The sequence below is a fragment of the Neomonachus schauinslandi genome, chromosome 8 (genome assembly GCF_002201575.2).
Source record: "Neomonachus schauinslandi chromosome 8, ASM220157v2, whole genome shotgun sequence".
NCBI lineage: Eukaryota > Metazoa > Chordata > Mammalia > Carnivora > Phocidae > Neomonachus > Neomonachus schauinslandi.
The window spans coordinates 136049562-136069996 of NC_058410.1; the positions used below are offsets into that span (position 1 = coordinate 136049562).

At 38.7% G+C, this 20435-nt stretch overlaps 1 protein-coding gene and 1 pseudogene across 2 annotated transcripts in view; one reads left to right on the forward strand and one right to left on the reverse strand.

The window, feature by feature from the left end:
* The window catches only part of NUP153 (nucleoporin 153), a 77358-nt gene that overhangs the window by 51178 nt on the left and 5745 nt on the right, over positions 1-20435 (reverse strand). For both annotated transcript variants that reach the window (XM_044917363.1, XM_044917364.1), the window contains exon 2: positions 10678-10903. In XM_044917363.1, coding sequence (XP_044773298.1) covers positions 10678-10903 — 226 coding nt within the window. The remainder of the gene's footprint in view (positions 1-10677; positions 10904-20435) is intronic.
* Positions 11312-11677, forward strand: LOC123325499 (annotated as a pseudogene).

Sequence of the window (20435 nt, forward strand, 5' to 3'; positions counted from 1 at the left end):
AATATCTGATTCTGTAAGCCTAAGTTGGGCCCCTAAAGCTGCCTAAGTATCCAAGGTATGAGATTCAATGGGATGAACACTGATATGTGGAACTGCTGTCTGGACTGGATCAGAGTGCGTGCTCATTTTTGCTTATGAGACATACTATGATCCTGTCAAGTTAGACTCCCACAAACAGCAAACGACAATGGACATTTCCACCATCCTCTCTAACACTGGATATTAACCTTTCCTGATTTCTGTCAATCTACTATGTCAAACGGCATCATCATTTTATTTGCATTTACTTAAACGAGAGGGATATTGAGCATTCTTCTCTATATTCATTGGTCATTTATATTTCTCCTTTTATTAACTGCTTACTGATACAGTCCCTCTTACTATTAAGATTAGTAAAATCTAATTTTTGATCAGTAAGATACTGTGATATGATCTGAAATATTACAACTAATTTTTCAACTAATTGGTTGAACCTATTCATTTTGTTGATGGTGTCTTTTGCAGTACAGAAAATAACCTGTACCTCGTTTACAAAGACTTTAACAAGACTATAAGAAATTTAAATTTTTACTCATTTTTTTGGTACTGTACAGTTACTTTTATGTCAGTATAATGTTTAATCTTGAGTCCATCTGGAATCAGTTATGACGTAGTAGTGAACAAATGATTCAGCTTGTTTTCCAAATGGTTAGCCTGTTCATATTCTAAAATAACCTTCTTATATAAGCTATCTTTTAATCACTGATAGAGAAGCCGCCACTACCACAATACTAAATTCCAAAGGCTTTTCACTCCTTTCCCGATTGATATATCTTTACCAGTACTATAATGTTTTACCTACTCTAACTTTGGAACACATTTAGTAACTGTAAAAGTTACTCCAACCTACCCCCCACATTCCCTTTATTCCTTTTCAGAATCTCTCTGTTCATCTTCAGGTATATTTTCAAGAATTTTAAAATCATTTGTCAAGTTTACAAAAGACTTACAGTTAGGCTGGAATAACTGGGCCTCCAGACTAGCCCTTCTACTATAATTTAAATAATTATTAAACTGGACAAAATATGAGACATCTTTCAGACAACAGAAAACAGCACTCAAAAACTCAGAATAAATAGAAAACTCAAAAAGTGAGCCCTATCATTACCCTGGCTCTCTACCTAGGTATATTTTCGGACCTGGAAGAGAAAACTGGAGTCCAAGCAGAACATGACAGGCAGAAATCAGAATGGGGCACTGGACAGTAGAAAACTGGTTAGGGCAGGGCCTTCAAAAGTCCAAATGGGAGTGTCCAGAGAATGAATGGGCTATCCATGCACAGAGTAAGACTATCTAAGGCTTTACCAAATACCAGCTGCTATAGAGTTGAGAAAACAGACACAGGAGGTGAGCAATGCTAGGCGGCAAGAAGCAGTGCTAAGCACACAGAAGCTACAGTGTGGCCAGAACTTAGAGATCCCTTTTATAAGCACCTCCTTAAAATCCATGGCATTCAGCTGAGATGTTGGAAACGCTTCCCCTTGAGACTAAGGATGATGTCCTAAAAGCCACAGGGGAAACAGTTTGGAGGCTGGAAGTCCTACCACTTTAGGGAACTTAAACACCTTGGACCTTCTAGAGATACACAGTAACAAAACATAAAACTAAGTTTACAAAGTTCAAAATGATCACTTAATAACAACTGCCTGCTCAAACAAGAATCAATACTCCTCATGGGAAGGTAACAGCATTCAGAATCTTTACATATATTATTCAAAATGACACTATTTGGGCAGAAACCATTTGATATAACAAAAATGCGATCAATAGTGAGGGGAAAAACAGTCAACAGGAATTGAATATAAGATAGCCAATTTAACCTTAACAAAGGCTTTAAAATCAGTATTTTAGGGGTGCCTGGGTGGCACAGCCGGCTGAGCATCTGACTCTTGGTTTCAGCTCAGGTTGGGATCTCAGGGTTGTGAGATCCAGCCCCATATTGGGCTCTGTGCTCAGCGGGGAGTCTGCTTGAGATTCTCTCCCTCTGCCCATCCCCTTGTGCTCTCTAAATAAGTAAATAAATATTTAAAAAATAAAATAAAAATAAGTATTTTAAATATGTTCAAAGTTCCTAATAGACTCGTTAAAATTGATCTGGATCACACTAAAGCTAAAAGTTTTTTGGTTTTTGGTTTTTTTTAAGATTTTATTTATTTGAGGGCGCGCCTGGGTGGCTCAGTTGGTTAAGCGACTGCCTTTGGCTCAGGTCATGATCCTGGAGTCCTGGGATCGAGTCCCACATGGGGCTCCCTGCTCAGCAGGGAGTCTGCTTCTTCCTCTGACCCTCTTCCCTCTCATGCTCTCTCTCATTCTCTCTCACTCAAATAAATAAATAAAATTTTTTAAAAAGATTTTATTTATTTGAGAGAGGGCATGAGTGAGGGAGGCACAGAGGGAAAAGCAGACTCCCTGGAGCAGGGAGCCCCAATGTGTGGGGCTCCATCCCAGGACCCTGAGATCATAACCTGAGCCAAAGGCAGACGCTTAACCAACTGAGCCACCCAGGTGCCCCCAGTTAAAAGATTTTAAAAAGGGAAGTGCTATCATGCCCAGCATTATTTTACTACTGACTTTTCCTTTTGTTCAGGTCTCCGTTACGTCCCTCAGCAGAACTTAAAAGAATTTCTTCTTCTAGAATACTATACACTCCTTGTTAAGTTTATTTCTATATATTTTTGTGGTTTGATATTATAAGTGGGATCCTTTCTTCCTTCATACTTTCTAACTGGTTACTGTTTAAATAAGAGTTATTGGGTTTTGGGGCGCCTGGGTGGCTCAGCTGGTTAAGCAGCTGCCTTCGGCTCAGGTCATGATCCTGGAGTCCTGGGATCGAGTCCCGCATCGGGCTCCCTGCTCGGCGGGGAGCCTGCTTCTCCCCCTCCCTCTACTGCTCCCCCTGCTTGTGCTCTCTCTCTGTCAAATAAATAAAATCTTTAAAAAAAAAAAAAAAGAGTTATTGGGTTTTTTTCCTATATTACTTTGTGATTAATTTCTACAATTCTCTTATTCTAACAAGTTTTGTTTTATTTTGTTTTTTTTAATCAATTGGCTTAGGTTTTCTGGGTATTACTGGCAAGGAAGGATCATTTTGCCTCCTTCTTCCCAGTACTTACACATTTACATACAACCTCTATAATTACATCTTTAATATCTAGAAGTAGTAATGATGGGCTTCCAATTTATACCTGATAATGGGAATGTTTCTAATGTTTCACCATAACATGTGATTCTGGCCTCTGAATGACTAACATGTTAAGGAAGTGGTGGTCTCCAATTTCTAAATGAAATAAAGAAGAATGGACTTAAAGTTCTAGCAAATGCCTGTTAAGTATCTACCAGAAAAAAAAATTGTAAGATTGTTTCACCTATAAATATGCTAAATTATATTAGTAAGTCCCTCATGATGAACGATTCCTTACATCCCAAGATTAACTCTTCCCAGTAAGAAGATTCTGCTATTCTTTAATGTGCTGCTGGACTGTATTTGCTACTCTGTAATTTTCTTCCCAGAAGTATGTCTTCAAAAATACTTCACAGCATAAGCAATACAAAACGATTCTGGATTAGTTTCAAGGTATTCTTAATGCAAAAAATAAGATGCAGATAAAAACACTTAACTAGGACTAGGAGGAAACACCAACTTGATAAAAGCCATATATGAAAAACTCACAGCTAACATCAAACCCAGTGGTGAAAGACGGAGATTCTCCTCTAAAATCAGGAACAAGACAAGGATACCTGCTGTACCCACTTCTTTTTAACCCAGTACTGGAAGCTCTGGCCAGAGTTGTAAGGCAAGCAGAAGAAAGATACCCAAATTGGAAAGGAAGAAGTAAAATATCCTATTCACAAATGATATAGCTTATATGTAGAAACTCCTAAATATTACACACACACACACACACACACCCCCCACCCCCCGCTGGAATAAACAAATTGAGCAAAGTAGCAGATTACAAAATCAATACACAAAAATGAGTTGTGTTTCTATACACTAACAATGTGCATTCTGAAAAGTAAAATAAGAAAACAATTCCAGGGGTGGCTGGGTGGCTCAGTGGGTTAAATGTCTGCCTTCAGCTCAGGTCATGATCCTGGAGGCCCCTGGATCGAGCCCCGCATCGGATTCCCCCCCTCCCCCCGCTCAGCTCAGTGGGGAGTCTGCTTCTCCCTCTGCCCCTCACCCTACTCTCCTGCTTTCTCTCTAATAAGTAAATAAAATCTTAAAAAAAAAAAAAAAAGAAAAGTTCCATTAACAATAGCATCGGAAAGAATAAAACACTTAGAAATTAACCAAAAGAGGGGCACCTGGGGGGCTCAGTGGGTTAAGCGTCTGCCTTCAGCTCTGGTCATGACCCCAGAGTCCTGGGATCAAGCCCCGCATCGGGCTCCCTGCTCAGCCAGGAGCCTGCTTCTCCCTCTCCCTCTGCTGCTCCCCCTGCTTATGCTCTCTCACATGCTCTTTTTCTGTCAAATAAATAAAATCTTCAAAAAAAAAAAATCACTATTCATGAAAAACCATACTTTAAAAATCCAATAGAACATTTAAATTGTTTTATATGTAGTAATTTCTTATCAAGCTCACTCCAGTTAAGACAGCTACGGGCTAGAGTCTGAAAATCTACCGGTATTAACAGTTAAGCTTGTATTATTTCAATTTCTCTGCAGTCAGAACACACATACATAAAGATTAAAATGTTCCTTAGGGTATTTAGTATTCTAATTTTGTAGTATATTAGATCATAAAACTGTTTTTTACTTATCCCATTCTCTCATCCCTGCATCAGTTTATCCTATAGGATAAAAGGGGACAATTTTCTAGCTATTGGCAGACATCCGCTAAATCTAGTCTACACAGAAACTACAAAGGAAAAAGAAATCTACTATGACCTACTTCTACTTGAAGGCATGATGCTAACAGCAATGGTACTTTTTAATACTTACAGAGCTTCTTTCCGCCCAAAACCAAGCCCAAAAGACATAGTTTGGGATAAGACTAAACAAGGCCATGTCATCTACAGATTTATATCAGCCACACATGCTCAGTTTCTAAGAGTATACCTTTAATCACATGGTATCAATTAGACAAAGCAGTCTACAACTTCAATCTACTGTTGACTAGTGTACTAGATATGCCATTGTGGAGTCTTTCAGAGGCCTGAACTCATAACTGACTCAATGAAACCTGTACATTATTTCAGATTCCACTAACCTAGCAGAAGAAATCCAGACACGCAAAGGCTCACCATCATTAAGACAGTCAACACAACGAGGTACACAGGCAGAAAGCTGCAGACAACAGATTTTAAATGGGCCACAGATTCCATAACTGTTCTTACTGCCCTGTACTATTTGAAGAATGCACAATACCCTCCAGCTCTAGTTACTATTAATATAAAAGTTATACTGGTAGGGCGCCTGGGTGGCTCAGTTGGTTAGGCGACTGCCTTCGGCTCAGGTCATGATCCTGGAGTCCCGGGATCGAGTCCCGCATCGGGCTCCCTGCTCGGCGGGGAGTCTGCTTCTCCCTCTCCCACTCCCCGTTTGTGTTCCCTCTCTCGCTGTGTCTTTCTCTGTCAAATAAATAAATAAAATCTTTAAAAAAAAAAAAAAGTTATACTGGTAAAATTGAGTAAACAACATTCAGGACTGCTTTAAGCTTTCAATTAATTTAAGCTTTCTATAATTTGACACCACTTTAAGAGCAGATAGGTCTAAGTTGTTTTTTGAGAATGCACTGTCGGGGCGCCTGGGTGGCTCAGTCGGTTAAGCGTCTGCCTTCGGCTGAGGTCATGATCCCAGGATCCTGGGATCGAGCCCCACATCGGGTTCCCTGCTCGGCAGGAAGTCTGCTTCTCCCTCTCCCACTCCCCCTGCTTGTGTTCCCTCTCTCGCTGTGTCTCTCTCTGTCAAATAAATAAATAAAATCTTTAAAAAAAAAAAAAAAAGTGCACTGTCAAATTCAAATGTTATGTTTGAGAGTAAACAGTTCTTTATCTAGTAAGATAATATTCATCACACTGGGGAGTTATCAGTGGTACTTTAAATCACACATTATGTGATTACAACTACTGAATAATGCAGTAAATACTGTGAGAAAAGAACTACCTGGAACTAACAAAGTTTAAGATAGGAGCAGGATTGGGGCACGTGGGTGGCTCAGTTGGTTAAAGGTCTGCCTTTGGCTCAGGTCATGATCCACAGCCCCTCATCGGGTTCCCTGCTCAGGGGGGGGGAGCCTGCTTTTCCCTTTCTCTGCCCCTCCCCACCGCTCGTGCTGTCTCTCTCTCAAATAAATACATAAAATCTTTATAAAAAAAATCTTTAAAAAAAAAAGATAGGAGCAGGGTTCAGATCTAAGATAAGAATGAGGTGGGAAATGCTATCAAGTTCCTGAAATTAGTATCAAGAAGCGGCTCACAATTTGCTTCTACATAATTAAAGGAGTTAGGGTGGGAAAGTGGGTAAGTGTGGGAAGAGAGAAAACAAGATCAGTCATAAGTTGGTTGTCTTTGAAGCTGGGTAATGGGTACATGGGGGTTTCACTGCACTATCCTTACTTGCGCAGTTTAAAATCTTCCATAGTAATTTTAGAAGCTAACTCACAGAGGTATGTATACTATACATGTAACAGAAAAGCTAGGATATAAACTTAATAACATAATGAATAAAATCCAAGTTGGAACTGACCTTGGCACACCACTAAATTAATTCCATTATTTTGATGAAAATACAAACACACACAAAAAAGAACTTTATAGATATAAAATGAGAAACACTCCATTTATCTCACACCTGAACTAAATTAATTCTTCAAGTTAGTTAATCCTCAAAAGTACACTCATTAAGATGGAAAAGAGTGTCAGTCACTGTGGATATAGGCTGGAGAACACCAGAAGTCTCTAATGAAAAGAGAAACCAGGGTCCCCTTCAATGCCCATGAAAAAAAAAATGACATGGAGGCAATCAGCATAGACCTACTAGATTAAGCCTCAAGGCGGTTGTTGATAATGTATTTGAAAGAAATCTGTCCCAAGTATAGATATTAGAACTTCCTAAGTTATTCTAATAAAAAAATAAGCAAACATTTAAAGACTAAGCCAAATCGAGTATTACTAAGAAAACAGGTAAGCCATTTGTCCACACTGGTAATTATTTTTTTCAGGCCTATTTCATTGTCACTATATTTCACGACAAGCCAATCAGGCAGGAAAAGGTGGTTACTATGTCCACCAAAATTAACAGGCCATACACCCACATTAATTATTTAGGCAAGACAAGACTTCAACACAGCGTTAGGAAACTTTTATAATTATAAATAAGCTAAAACATGTTGTGAAAGAAAAAATATATACACAGAAAGAAACATATGGAGAGAGAAACCGGACTTCATCAAAATTAAAAACTTTAGTGCTTCAAAGGACACCATCAAGAAGGTAAAAAAGACAATCCACAGAAGGGGGAAAATATCTGCAAACCCTATACTTAAAAGGGACTTATATCCAGAATATATAAAGACCTCTTCCAATTCAACAATAGAAAGACAAATAACCCAATTAAAAATGGAAAAAGGTGGGGGGAGGGGGGATTGGTTAGCCCGGTGATGGGTATTAAGGAGGGCACGTACTGCATGGAGCACTGGGTGTTATACAAAAACAATGGATCGTGGATCACTACATCAAAAACTAATGATGTATTGTATGGTGACTAACATAACATAATAAAATTTAAAAAAAAAAAATGGAAAAAGGAGATGCAAAAAGCCATTTCTCCAAAGATATACAAACAACCAATAAGCATATGGTATGATGCTCAGTGTTATTAGTTATCCTGGAAATGCAAATCAAAACCACAAGATACCACTTCAACCCACTAGAAGAGCTATAATAAAAAAAATGAAAGGGGTGCCTGGCTGGGTCAGTCAGAGGAACATGCGGCTCTTGATCTCAGGGTCATGAGTTCAAGCCCCATGTTAGGTGCAGAGATTACAAAAAATAAAAAATAAACTTTAAAAAAACATTTATAAATGGAAAATATTGGTGAGGGTGTAAAGAAATTGTAATCTTCATACACTGTGGGTGGGAAGGCAAGATGGTACAGCCACTTTGGAAAACAATTATTCCTCAAAATGTTAAAATTACCATGTGCCCTAGCAGTTCTACTCCTAGGTATACACACAAGAAAAAACACAGCCACACAAAACCTTGCACATGAATATTCATGGCGGCAGTATTCATAATGTTCAAGAAGTGGAAAAACCCAAATGTCCATTAACTAATGAATGGATAAACAGAATGTAGTTTTATCCATACCATGGAATATTGCCTGGCAATAAAAAGAAATGAAGTTCTGATGCATGCCAGGACATGGGCGAACCTTGAAAACATTATGCTAAGTGAAGTAAGCCAGTCACAAAGGACCACATATTCTGTGACTCCATTTATATGAAACGTCCAGTCTAGGCAAATCTACAGAGAGACAAAGACAAATCAGTGGTTGCCTGGGATGGGGAATGACTACTAATGGGTGTAGGATTTGGGGGTTGTGATAAGGATGGTGATGAAAACGTCCTAAAACTGACTGTGGTGATGGCTGAACAACTCTGTGAATATATTTAAAGCCACTGAATTGAACGCTTTTATCTTTTTAAATTTTGGAGTATAGGTTCACACACAACATTAGTTTCAGGTGTACAACATAGTGATTCAACAAGTTTATACATTATGCGATGCTCACAAGTATAGCTCCCATCTGTCACCATAAAACACTATTACAATATCATTGACTATATTCCCTATGCTGTGCCTTTCATCCCCGTGATTTACTCCATAATTAGAAGCCTGTATCTCCCGCCCAACTTTACCTATTTGCCCACCTCCCTATACCCTCCCCTCTGGAAACCATCAGTTTGTTTGTTCTCTGTATTTATAATTCTGATCCTGCTTTCTGTTTATTCATCTGTTTTTTTAGATTCCACATGACTGAAATCATATGGTTTTGTCTTTCTCATTTCTCTGACTTATTTCACTTAGCACAATACCCTCTAGGTCCATCCATGTTGTTGCAAATGGCAAGATCTCATCCTTTTTTATGGTCACGTATCATTACAGTGTGTGTGTGTGTGTGTTCCACATCTTCCTCACCCATTCGTCTTATCGATGGACACTCAGATTGCTTCCATATCTTGGCTGTTATACAATGCTGTAATAAACATAGCAGTGCATTTATCTTTTAGATTAGTGTTTTCTTTTTCTTTAAATACCCAGTAGTGGAATTATTGGATCATATGATAATTCTATTTTTAGTTTTCTGAGGAACCTCCACCTCCACATTTTCCACAGTGGCTGTACCAATTTACACTCCCATCACAGTGTACGAGGTTTCCCTTTTCTCCAAATTCTTGCCAACACTTATTTGCCTTTTTGATTTTAGCCATTTTGACAGGTTTAAGGTGATCTCATAGTGGTTTTGATTTTCATTTCTCTGATGATGAGTGATGATGAGCATCTTTTCGTATGTCTGTTGGCTATCTTTAGATCTTCTTTGGAAAAATGTCTACCCAGATCCTACATCCATTTTTTAATTGGAATGTTTGGAGTTTTTTGGTGTTGAATTGATGAAGTTCTTTATATATTTTGGACATTAACCCCTTATTGGATGTATCATTTGCAATTATCTTCTCCCATTCAAGTAGGTTACCTTTTTGTTTTGTCGATTGTTTCCTTCGCTGTGTAAAGGCTTTTTATTTTGATGTAGTCCCAACAGTTTATTTTTGCTTTTGTTTCCCTTGCCTCAGGAGACATATCTAGAAAAATGTTGCTATGGTCGATGTCAGAGAAATTACTGCCTATGCTCTCTTCTAGGATTTTTATGGTTGTAGATCTCCATTTAGATCTTTAATCCATTCTGAGTTTATTTTTTTGTATGGTGTTAGAAAGTGGTCCGGTTTCATTCTTTTACACTGAACTGTACACTTTAAATGGGTATGTGAACTGTATCTCAAGAAAGCTGTAAAAACTATATACAGTGAAATGACAGTAATTATTTCCAAATATGCCATATTCGTAGGTTATACTGAAGCTACTGAATATTTGTAAACCCCATCAAAATGCTGTAAGAGGATCCAAAAACGTTCAAGCCGTTAAAATGCAGGATCACTTAATTCTAAGACCAATGCCCCGGCTGAGCTTGCTGCAGAAAGGATAGGAGCCAGCTGCGGTTATACTGCACCTAAATTCTAGTGTTGGGGGAGGCATCAGCACAGTTTCACCGTAACAATTAACACTTATACAGTGTTCCCTTAGTGCCAGGACCCATTAGAAGGGTGTCACATCTACTGTTCTCAAAACAATTTATGAGGATACTGAGGAGAAAATAGACTCTCTTGTCCAAAAAGCCATATGACAGTTGATGGTCTGAAAATTCAAAATCCAAGTCTAACCCCAGAGCTTGCATTCTTAACTGATATATCAACCTCCCTTACTAAACAAAAAGCTGATAAATAACTCATTTGAACCTGATCATCACCCTCCTCCTACAGGGTTTATATACTACCCAATGAGATTTACAACAGCAAGGTAATATAAAGAGATTTATGAAAACCTATCACACGTAACAAAATATTCATATTCTATGTACCTTCTGTATTACTGACTGTTGGCTCAGGAGTGATTCTCCCATCATGAATATTAGGGCTCTCCTCATCGGCATATACCAGATGATCATCTTCTCTATTTTCTGGCCACTGTGGTACCTCTCTTGTGTCTGTTGAGCAGCTGCATACATCTTCATTCTTGTTGAAGTATCTTTGTAGCCATCCTGGCACAATGTTCTTAACAGATTCTGTAACCCTGCTAAGAATGCCCTGTTGGAGGAAGAAATACATAAAGCAGTTTTAGAAATTTATCTTTTTAAATATGTACCTAATTACAGAAAGCCGTATCAATCAAAACATGACTACTTCCAACAAAGTTTCCTGAAGTTCAGTTGAGTTAATGCTGACATGATGGTTTTTACAAATTTTACAGACATTATGAAATTCCTACTTTTTTCTTTCTTCCATATCCAGACATCCATGAGTCAATAACTGCCCCAAATGGCCTCATATTCTAACCCTTAAAAACTCCTACAGACCATCAAATAAGCCATATACTTTTTAGATTGAGTAATAAGATAATGCACTAAAATATTATAATCCCAGAGAAAAGGCATCTATTTTGACTCTAGCATATTAAAAGAAGTAACACTTCCTTTCCAACCAGGGCCCGGCAGAATGGCTCCTGCAAAGAAGGGTGGCAAGAAGGGCCGTTCTGCCATCAACGAGGTAGTGACCAGAGAATACACCATCAATATCCACAAGTGCATCCACAGAGTGGGCACAAAAAGCGTGCCCCTCAGGCACTCAAAGAGATCCAGAAATGTGCCATGAAGGAGATGGGAATTCCAGATGTGCACATCGACACCAGGCTCCACAAAGCTGTCTGGACCAAAGGAATAAGGAATGGTCCATAACCATACCCATGTGCCGTTGTCCAGAAAATGTAACGAGGACGAAGTTTCACCAAACAAACTCTATACGTTGGTTACCTATGTACCTGTCACCACTTTCAAAAATCTAGTTAATGTGGATGAGAACTAATCGCTGATTGTCAAATAAAGGTATAAAACTGCAAAAAAAAAAAAAGCAACATAAACAATACCTTCAACAGCTTCCTCAAGCAATTATTTTATTGCACATTAAGAAAAAAATTGGACAAATAAAAATGAGGTTTTTAAAGACATATAACAATCCAACATAATAAACTCAATAAATAACCTAAGATTTTTTTTTTTTTTTTTTTTTTTAAAGATTTTATTTATTTATTTGAGAGAGAGAGAATGAGAGAGCATGAGGGGGGGAGGGTCCGAGGGAGAAGCAGACTCCTCGCTGAGCAAGGAGCCCGATGCGGGACTCGATCCCGGGACTCCAGGATCATGACCTGAGCCGAAGGCAGTCGCTTAACCAACTGAGCCACCCAGGCGCCCCCTAAGATTTTTTTTATGGGAAAATTTTGTTACATCAAATGTTGTCTGAAGATCTAAGGAATTAATTTTATTATGACAACTATTAAAGGGAGGGAAAAAATGTGGTACAACAACTATCAGTACTATTAACATTTATTGTGGCTTTGCTATGTGCCAGGCACTGTTCTAAGTAGTTTATACATTTTAATTGAATCCTCACAATAATTTTATGAAGCTAATATTAATAATGTCACTTTATGGATGAAGAGAAACAATGAAGTTTTAAGTAACTTGCCTAAGGTACAAACACTACCACTATGGTTTATCTAGGGATAAAGTAAGGGAGGGCTTTGGGATTGGTAGGACCTAGGATAAAGCTTGAGTACATCCCTGTACTTTGATTTACTCTAGGTAAAACAACAACATCCACTCCAACCTGAGAGAGAATTATAATGAAGATCAAATGAAATAATGTGAAAGCACTTCACAATTTCCAAAATATAACAGAAATACTAATAATTTTATTACTAATGAGGAAGAAAAAAAACTAGCAGAAACAAACTGGGGGGAGATAACCAAGTTTAAGCAATGATTTCCTTCATAAAGTAGCATTAGTAGACTTTCAAAGAAAGAATCACAGGAGGGAAAACATGAATTGGCAGGTACAAAAAACAACAGTTTAAAATCAAGGCAGAATATATAAATTTACTCCGAAAGCTAACCCAAGACACAGAGACCCTGAAATATCCTGTCAACGGAAAAGATGGAACACACTTCTAATACTGGCACTTGAATAGTATTTTCTCCACGATTTGAAAGATATAGGTAACAACTGAGAAATATGTAATTATTTTTCCACCTAGTCTCCAAACAGAAATTTTGAACCAAACCACAATGATGTAAGCTCTCCAGCAACATAGAAAGCCAGGAGCCCTATAAAAAAGACTCCCTACTGAAAAGCACAAATTCACTGTTCCTCTCTCAATGCTAATGTTACACAGTATTAGTTCCTTTGGAAAGAAAGATTATATAACTACATCCATGATTTAGTATTTATAAAAAGATACATATAATATTTATTATTTTTATTATTTTTACTTATTATTTATACTTAAATATTTATTTACCCCCCTATACATTTCAAAAGATTGGAAAGTGCTTACAAGATATAACATTATTTAAATAAGACTTGAAAAAAAGTAACTTGATAAGAAGCAGTTTGAGCACGATAGCAAGAATTTAAGGTAAAATAAGTTTTTTTGTGAACTTTTAAGGTGTTAGGCTACTAAAAGTATCAGAGATTCCCTGTGATCCCTACTCACTTAAGGGGGTAAGTCTAGGGCGCCTGGGTGACTCAGGTCATGATCCCAGGGATTGAGGGACTGTGGGATTGAGCCCCACATTTCGGGGGGGGGTTCCCCTGCTCAGCAGGGAGTCCGCTTCTCCCTCTCCCTTTGCCCCTCCCCCCTGCTCTCACTCACTCGCTGTCTCTCAAATGAATAAATAAAAAATCTTTAGGGGCACCTGGGTGGTTCAGTCAGTTAAGCGCCTGCCTTTGGCTCAGGTCATGATCCCAGGATCCTGGGATCGAGCCCCACATCGGGCTCCCTGCTCAGAGGGGAGCCTGCTTCTCCCTCTGCCCCTCTCCCCGCTTGTGCTTGCTCTCTCTCTCTGATAAATAAATCTTTAAAAAAAATCTTTAAAAAAAAAAAAAAGGAGGGGGCAAGTACAGAACAACTTAAAATTAACACCATACTTCACCAAAGGTCACTTATGGGGCAGCATTAGGTATTGTGGAGAATAATCAGTAAACAAAATTGAACAGTCAAAATGGATAAAATAAAGCTCACTCACTAAAGTTCATGAACTTTGCTTGGATCTCTCTCTTTTCTAAACTAAAATTTAACCAATGTATCTGATCACAGCCCACAGCTGCTCTAGTACAAGAAAAGTAGTGAGAGAGGAGTTACTGGTGGCACAAGGAAGGGTAGCATGAAGATCTTGACAGTAAAAAGAAACAACAGGTGTTAAAACTGACCCGGAACCATTATAAAAAACCAACATCCCCAACTTCAGGATACCTTTAGGGTAAATGACCCTAAGGCAACCACAAAAATTAAGCTCAGTGGACTCACATGTAATGGTTCCCAAAGTGCGGTCCCTTTACGGGTAATGTCAGCATCCCCTCAAGCCCTCTCTGAACCCAACTAAACTCAGAAAAGCAGGGCTCACCTGTTTTAACAAACCTTCCCAAGTGATTCCTATGTATGCTAAAGTTTGAGAACTTCCTAAAGACATTAGGAAATTAGATGAATTTCAGGACATTACAATACATTTTAGGGAAAAGGTCCCTCGGTAAGAGGGAAATAAAAATTATACTTAAGTCCTAAGAATTATCTGGAAAACATATACATGTGGAACACCAGTCAGACAGTAATTAAAATACATTGTAAGATACTCTAAAATTACTCAGAAAAACAAATCTTACAGTGAGTGGACTGTGCTGAATATAACACTGCTTATAGAAATATTTTCCCAGTGATCCCCAAACTTTAGCCATGGTTTTTACCTGTACTATTATTAACGGTTTTCTTTCTATCCATTCATTTCTCTCAATAAATTTAGCTCTTCCTACACAATAAAATCTATCAAATCACAGATTTGATGCTGCATTGGTCTTCACTTGCTCTTCCCTCACTCCATCCTTGACAGGCCATCCAACCAAACTGGCTTCTTACCAGAAGGTAGGATTGGCCCCTAAGATACCAGGGGATACTAGAGATTATGGAAAGAAGGAAAGAGAAGTCATTCTTGAGCTTCCTCTCTGCTCAAAGGCCCCATCTCTAAAACCCTGCTCCAGCCAGGTGGCCATTCCTCCGCTCCAGCTACACCATTTCTTCCTTATCCTTGCAGTCCTAGGAAGAGCAGCAGCTTCCCACTGCTGCTATTTTCTGGGCATCTTGCTATCCAGTATTTACTCCTTTAACCACCAGCATATCTCTATGTAGACTCTTTCTTTGTTTCTTGCAGGGTCCCTAACTGATAAAGCAGTGCTATTTGTTAAATTTTTATCCTAATGAACATGAAAATTAAAGTCAGTCCATGTAGCTTTAACAAAGGAACACACATACAACACTTGGGGAAGCACTTGTACTACTCAAAAGTTACATCCAATCTTTATCTCTGTAAAATATTTTAGAATCTTGTCTAACTTATAGAGGTAAGCACAGACATTATTTTGTTCATTCCATCAATACTTACTGATCACACACTACATGTCAGGCAAGGAACAGTGGGGAGACAGCAGAAACAAGTTCCTGCTCTCTGGGAGCAAACCCACCTTAGTAAATATAATATGAACACATAATATGGTGATTCAATGCTATGAACAAAAATAAAGCAGCAGAGCAAAATGGGATAGTTATTTTATATAAGCAAAGATGTAGCCATGCAAATTTCTAGTGAACTATTATAGACTGAGGGAACAAAAATTGTGAAGTCTTAAATATAGGACTGTCCTTGGCACATGCTAAGGTTCTGGTAACCTTATTAATAAATACAAAATCTAATAAGCCTTAAATAACTACTGAAACCTTTTTTTTTTTTTTAAGATTTTATTTATTTATTTGAGAGAGAGAGAATGAGAGACAGAGAGCATGAGAGGGAGGAGGGCCAGAGGGAGAAGCAGACTCCCTGCTAAGCAGGGAGCCCGACGCGGGACTCGATCCGGGGACTCCAGGATCATGACCCGAGCCGAAGGCAGTCACTTAACCAACTGAGCCACCCAGGCGCCCACTACTGAAACCTTTTAAAACTCTTTAATCATATGTGTGCGAATCTGGGTAATCCTTTGTTCTGTAGCTTATATACCTATCTAGTCACTATAAAAGGACTAAAACAGTGGATCTCAAATTAAAGTCTTCAAATCAGCAGCACTGGTGTCACCTTTGAGCAAGTGAGAAATGCAAATTTGTTTTAACAAGCTCTTGAGGTGATTCTCACGCAAATTAAAGTTTGAGAACCAGTGTACTAAAATCATCTAAAACTCAGTGACCTGTTTCCCAATTAAGGCCATGGTACACGTAAACTGTCGTACAAGTTTAACTACAATATAAAGTTTTACCTAATCAGATCTTTAAAAAAGGCGGAGGGGCGGGGCGCCTGGGTGGCTCAGTCTTTAAGCGTCTGCCTTCAGCTCAGGTCATGATCCCAGGGTCCTGGGATCGAGCCCCACATCATCAGGCTCCTTGCTCAACGGGAAGCCTGCTTCTCCCTCTGCCACTCCCCCACTTGTGTTCCCTCTCTCGCTGTGTCTCTGTCAAATAAATAAATAAATAAAATATTTAAAAATAAAATAAAGTTTTACCTAAAAGACCACCCTATTTCCATGATTATCTTATTATCAAATACATCATACCATTGTATCAATTTTGTAAATACCTACTTTATAATATCAACTCTGCAAATCAAAACAGCAGTAAATATAAAGGCCTACTTTTGAATCTATTTCCAGTATAAAAGACTTATTTAACACACTTCATTATAGTAAATAACCAACTACCAGATGTTAGAATTTTTAAAAACTGCTAGGGAAAATAGAAATCTGATTATGCACAGAATTGGGTAGACTATAAAGAGATAAGGGACTTTGTCTATCAAATAGACTTGGAGAGATACCTCCCTGCCCAGCAATTTTTTTTTTTAAGAGTTCTGAAGTACCAAAGGATACTTCAGCCACTAAATGGAAAAGTGAGAAAGAGTGAAGAAACTAGAAAACGGGAAAAGTAGTTTTCTTATGGAATAAAAAGGTCCTCTGATGCTATCACTAAAGGTCTACATTTTCAGGAGTTCTTGAGAGAAAATGTTTCAGGTCTTTACGGGAATGAGGCAAATCAGCTTCCTATATGGACCTGAAGAAAAACCACTTAACCCTGACAGGGCACCTGGGTGGCTCAGTCGTTAAGCGTCTGCCTTCGGCTCAGGTCATGATCCCAGGGTCCTGGGATCGAGCCCTGCATCGGGCTCCCTGCTCAGCGGGAAGCCTACTTCTCCCTCTCCCACTCCCCCTGCTTGTGTTCCCTCTCTCGCTGTCTGTCAAATAAATAAATAAAATTAGAAAAAAAAGAAAAAAAAAAATGGACCGGGAAAGAGAGATACACAGAGTAAAGGTCTACTACGGTGTGAATATTTAAGTCCTACTTTACCAGATTAACTTCTCTAACTTTCAGAGGCTTCAGTGGTAAGCAAAACTGCCACCATTATAACTTGATGTCAGTTTTCCACAGAAAACCTTCTCTGATCCTCCAAGTCTGGGATCGGCACCCCCTGTACTTCCTACACGATGGCAATCTGTCAAGCAGGATGATAAGCAGTCTGTCCATTAGCTCCACTAGAGCATCACCTTGTGAGGACAGGCAGGTTCTGTACAGTGCACAGATCAGCTGTTTTAATTTATCTACAACTGCAATAAAAGAAAAAAAATTTATCCACAACTGCACTGCTCAACCAATTTCTTATGCCCACACAGGAATATTCTGTGACAAATTGCTAAAAAGGACTTCAGCAAATCTAGAATTCAAAAATAAATAATACATTTTCTTGGTGTAACAGTTTCACCTTAAGAAAATATCATTTTGTTGCCACACTAATAGCCCTTCCTTCAAAAAACAACTTGTGAAACCTATCCAAGAGTATGGGAAAATGGAACCATCCCTCTGGAATGACAACACAAAGCCAACTAAATGAAGAAAAGCAGAAAGGTAGCCAAAGAAAGCAAAATTAATGAAGGGCTTAGGAAAATCAACAAAACAAACGGGGCATTAAGATTTTTAAAATACTCCTTATAACCCTAAAGCAAAATCTACACTAGGTAATCATAAATAATGAAGTTAATTTCAAGGATTAAGAGTGAATCTTTAAATGTGGACTAAACTGATTGAGTCTTTTCTTTCTTTCCAAGAACTAAAGGTTCTTCGTTTGCCAAAACATGGCAAAAAAAAAAAGTCAAAAATGCCACTGATATTTACAATAAATAATCTGGGGACCGGAAGTAAATCCAATTCAACACAAATACATATTAAGCACATTCAATGTGTAAGACACTGTGACTATATTAATTTTTCAAATTACTTTTAACCAGCCAAGGATTAATCAAAGAGGGTGGAGGAGAGGCAAGGCTCTTCCACAATTCTAACTCAGAACTCTTTTTAAAAAAAAAAAAAAAGGGGGGGTGCCTGGGTGGCTCAGTCGTTAAGCGCCTGCCTTTGGCTCAGGTCATGATCCCAGCGTTCTGGGATCGAGCCCCGCATCGGGCTTCCTGCTCGGCGGGAAGCCTGCTTCTCCCTCTTTCACTCCCCCTGCTTGTGTTCCTCTCTCGCTGTGTCTCTCTCTGTCAAATAAATAAATAAAATCTTTAAAAAAAAAAAAAAAAAAAAGGGGCGCCTGGGTGGCTCAGTTGGTTAAGCGGCTGCCTTCGGCTCAGGTCATGATCCTGGAGTCCCGGGATCGAGTCCCGCATCAGGCTCCCTGCTTGGCGGGGAGTCTGCTTCTCCCTCTGACCCTCCCCCCTCTCATGTACTCACTCTCCCTCATTCTCTCTCTCTCAAATAAATAAAAATCTTTAAAAAAAAAAAAAAAGAAGAAGAAGAAGAAAAGAAAAAGACATTCTTTTCTTGTGTATCTTTTCACTAATTTGTGGTATCTTTTCACCAATTTGTAATTTCAGAATTACCAGAGACATCTCTCCTACATGGCCAACTCCTTACCATGAGTATATGGTCTTCCCTCTCTTTGTATAAGGCTATTTCTATTAGTTTTTAGTTTTCTTGACTTCTCTTCAACTCTCTTTTCTCCACATTATCCTCTATTAAATAGTAGTATTCAGATTATAAAATCTCCTTTCTCAAATAACTTCACTGGATCTCTAACTATAAATATCAAATATAACCCCTCTTCGGTTCTTTTTTTAAAGATTTTATTTGAGAGAGAGAGTGTGCGCAGGAGCCAGACAGCACAAGTGAGAGAGGGGCAGAGGGAGAGGGAGAAGCAGGCTCCCCGCTAAGCAGGGAGCCCTACATGGGGCTCAATCCCAGGACTCTGACATCATGACCTGAACCAAAGGCAGACGCTTAACCGACTGAGCCACCCAGGCACCCCAATTCATCTTCCATTTTGATTTCTATCTGCTCTTTTGGCTGCCTTTATTTTGTTGAGACTTGTCACTTCCTTCTCTTCCAGGGTTCTGTGAACACTCCCGTTACCCACTGAATTCCTCTCATTACCCAATGAACTCCCATGTCACTAGGTTCTCCTTTCCAAACTTTTTTGAAAGTCTTACTTCATAGTTTCCGTAATCAGTTTTCCCCCTTGCTCCCTCCAAGCCCAAATGAAAAGGACTAAGAACCCAAGACTTCACATGAGACAAAGAATATCTAATTATAAAAACATCTTAAATGCTAAAGAGTAAAAATCTAGATGTCATCATAATCTTTCAGTTATTCCGTTTTATACCTATTCTAACATTAATGTTAACAGTGCATCTCTATTATAACTTTAACACACAACTATTTCCATGAGTGAAAAAAGTAATGAAGTATACAAATTCTAACGTGGTTATATTGAATCTGGTTTCAATAATCTGAATTTAACTTCCAAATTTAAGTTACTTTGTCATATTTTACAACCTACAGATAGTCATTCAGCAGCCAAGGTTCCCCTATCCACAGTCCAAATCCTGCTAGCCACTTAAAATCCATACTTTTCATTTCTCTGCTCAGCCTCAAGAGATGAAGGCAAAAAAAAACATGAGCATAAAAATTGTGCTGGCTAAAAAAATTTTAAACTACAACTGGCCACAAATTTCAACCTCCTTCAAAACTCTGCCCTAGGGCGCCTGGGTGGCTCAGTTGGTTAAGCGACTGCCTTCGGCTCAGGTCATGATCCTGGAGTCCCTGGATCGAGTCCCGCATCGGGCTCCCTGCTCGGCAGGGAATCTGCTTCTCCCTCTGACCCTCCCCCCTCTCATGTGCTCTCTCTCTCTCATTCTCTCTGTCAAATAAATAAATAAAATCTTTAAAAAAAAAAAAAACTCTGCCCTAATGCAGTAAGGAGAAACATGACCGGGCTTAGTCTCTTATTTTTAGTTATCCATATTATAGAGCTGATATCAATAGATAATTAAAAGTAATCAAACAAGGACAATAAAAGGAACCCCTAAATCCTTTCAAACTAGCCATAGGAGACCAAATAAAGCCCAAAGCAGTTTAACCCACTAAAAGTTACCTGTAAGATACTGTCACTTTTCTTAAATGATCTATTTGAAAACTGGATTTAAGAGTGTATTTTTTAGGGCGCCTGGGTGGCTCAGTTGGTTAAGCGACTGCCTTCGGCTCAGG